Raw genomic sequence first — 824 nt, forward strand, 5'->3', positions numbered from 1 at the left:
TCCTCATCCCTCTCCCCCACCACTCGATCTTGGTTTTTGCCTTTGCCCACCACCCCTGCCAAGTTTTTCATCCTTCTCTAGCATCCCTTCTACCCCATATCTCAACCAGTTTGGCCTCATTGTCCCGCCGCCCTCCCCCAAATCTAGCTTTCTCAGTCGCTTCCTCCCTTTCCCGTGCAATCCTGCCCCGCCCCCTCTCCCCTCAGGAGCCGGCTGCTCACCTGCAGCGGGCTCCCGCAAGTTCTGGCGGATATTCAGATATTCCACCTCCGCCGTCAGGGATCCCGAGGTGTCGAGCCCAAGGTGTCCAGAGCTCCGGCTCCAGTTGGCTCGCGCCCGGCCCTGGGCCTCCAGGCGGAGCGCTCGAAGGGTTAGGGGCTTGGTGGTCTCCAACAACACATGGCCGGCCACGGTATCGCCGCTAGAGTAGCTGCTCTTTTGCTCGTCCTCGAATACGAGTCCCAGACTCTTGACGCGACCCTCAGCCCTGAGTCCCGCCGCGGCAGCTGCCCCAGTGGCCGCCTCGCCCCCCATCTGTTTCCTCTCCTCACGGACCACCTGCTCTCTGGCTGCCGCCCCGCGGCCACGCAGAGATGAAGTTCCTTTCACCTGGCCGAAGCCGGGGTTAGGGTCGGGGTTTGGATGACCAGCACCACTCGCAAGCGCAGGCAGTCCCTCTCTGTCCGCGGCTGCCGGGGTCTTAGCTAGTCTTTGGAAGAGCCCCAGAGCGAAGAGGTGACTGTCGCTTTAACAAACCCTCTCGAACCTCAGCTGGGACCTGGAAGGTGCCGAAAGAGCCAACCCACGCGCCTGCGTATAGGCTG

The 824-nt window shown here is 62.6% G+C and overlaps 1 protein-coding gene across 1 annotated transcript in view; it reads right to left on the reverse strand.

Annotated features, from left to right (window-relative positions):
* Positions 1–534, reverse strand: part of ARRDC4 (arrestin domain containing 4) — a 20,516-nt gene extending 19,982 nt beyond the window's left edge. Inside the window, exon 1 of the mRNA XM_044662461.1 lies at positions 222–534. Within this exon, the coding sequence (XP_044518396.1) occupies positions 222–534 (313 nt within the window). The remainder of the gene's footprint in view (positions 1–221) is intronic.
* Between the last annotated feature and the right edge of the window lie 290 nt (positions 535–824).

This window comes from Gracilinanus agilis, chromosome 2, assembly GCF_016433145.1.
Source record: "Gracilinanus agilis isolate LMUSP501 chromosome 2, AgileGrace, whole genome shotgun sequence".
Taxonomy (NCBI): Eukaryota; Metazoa; Chordata; class Mammalia; order Didelphimorphia; family Didelphidae; genus Gracilinanus; species Gracilinanus agilis.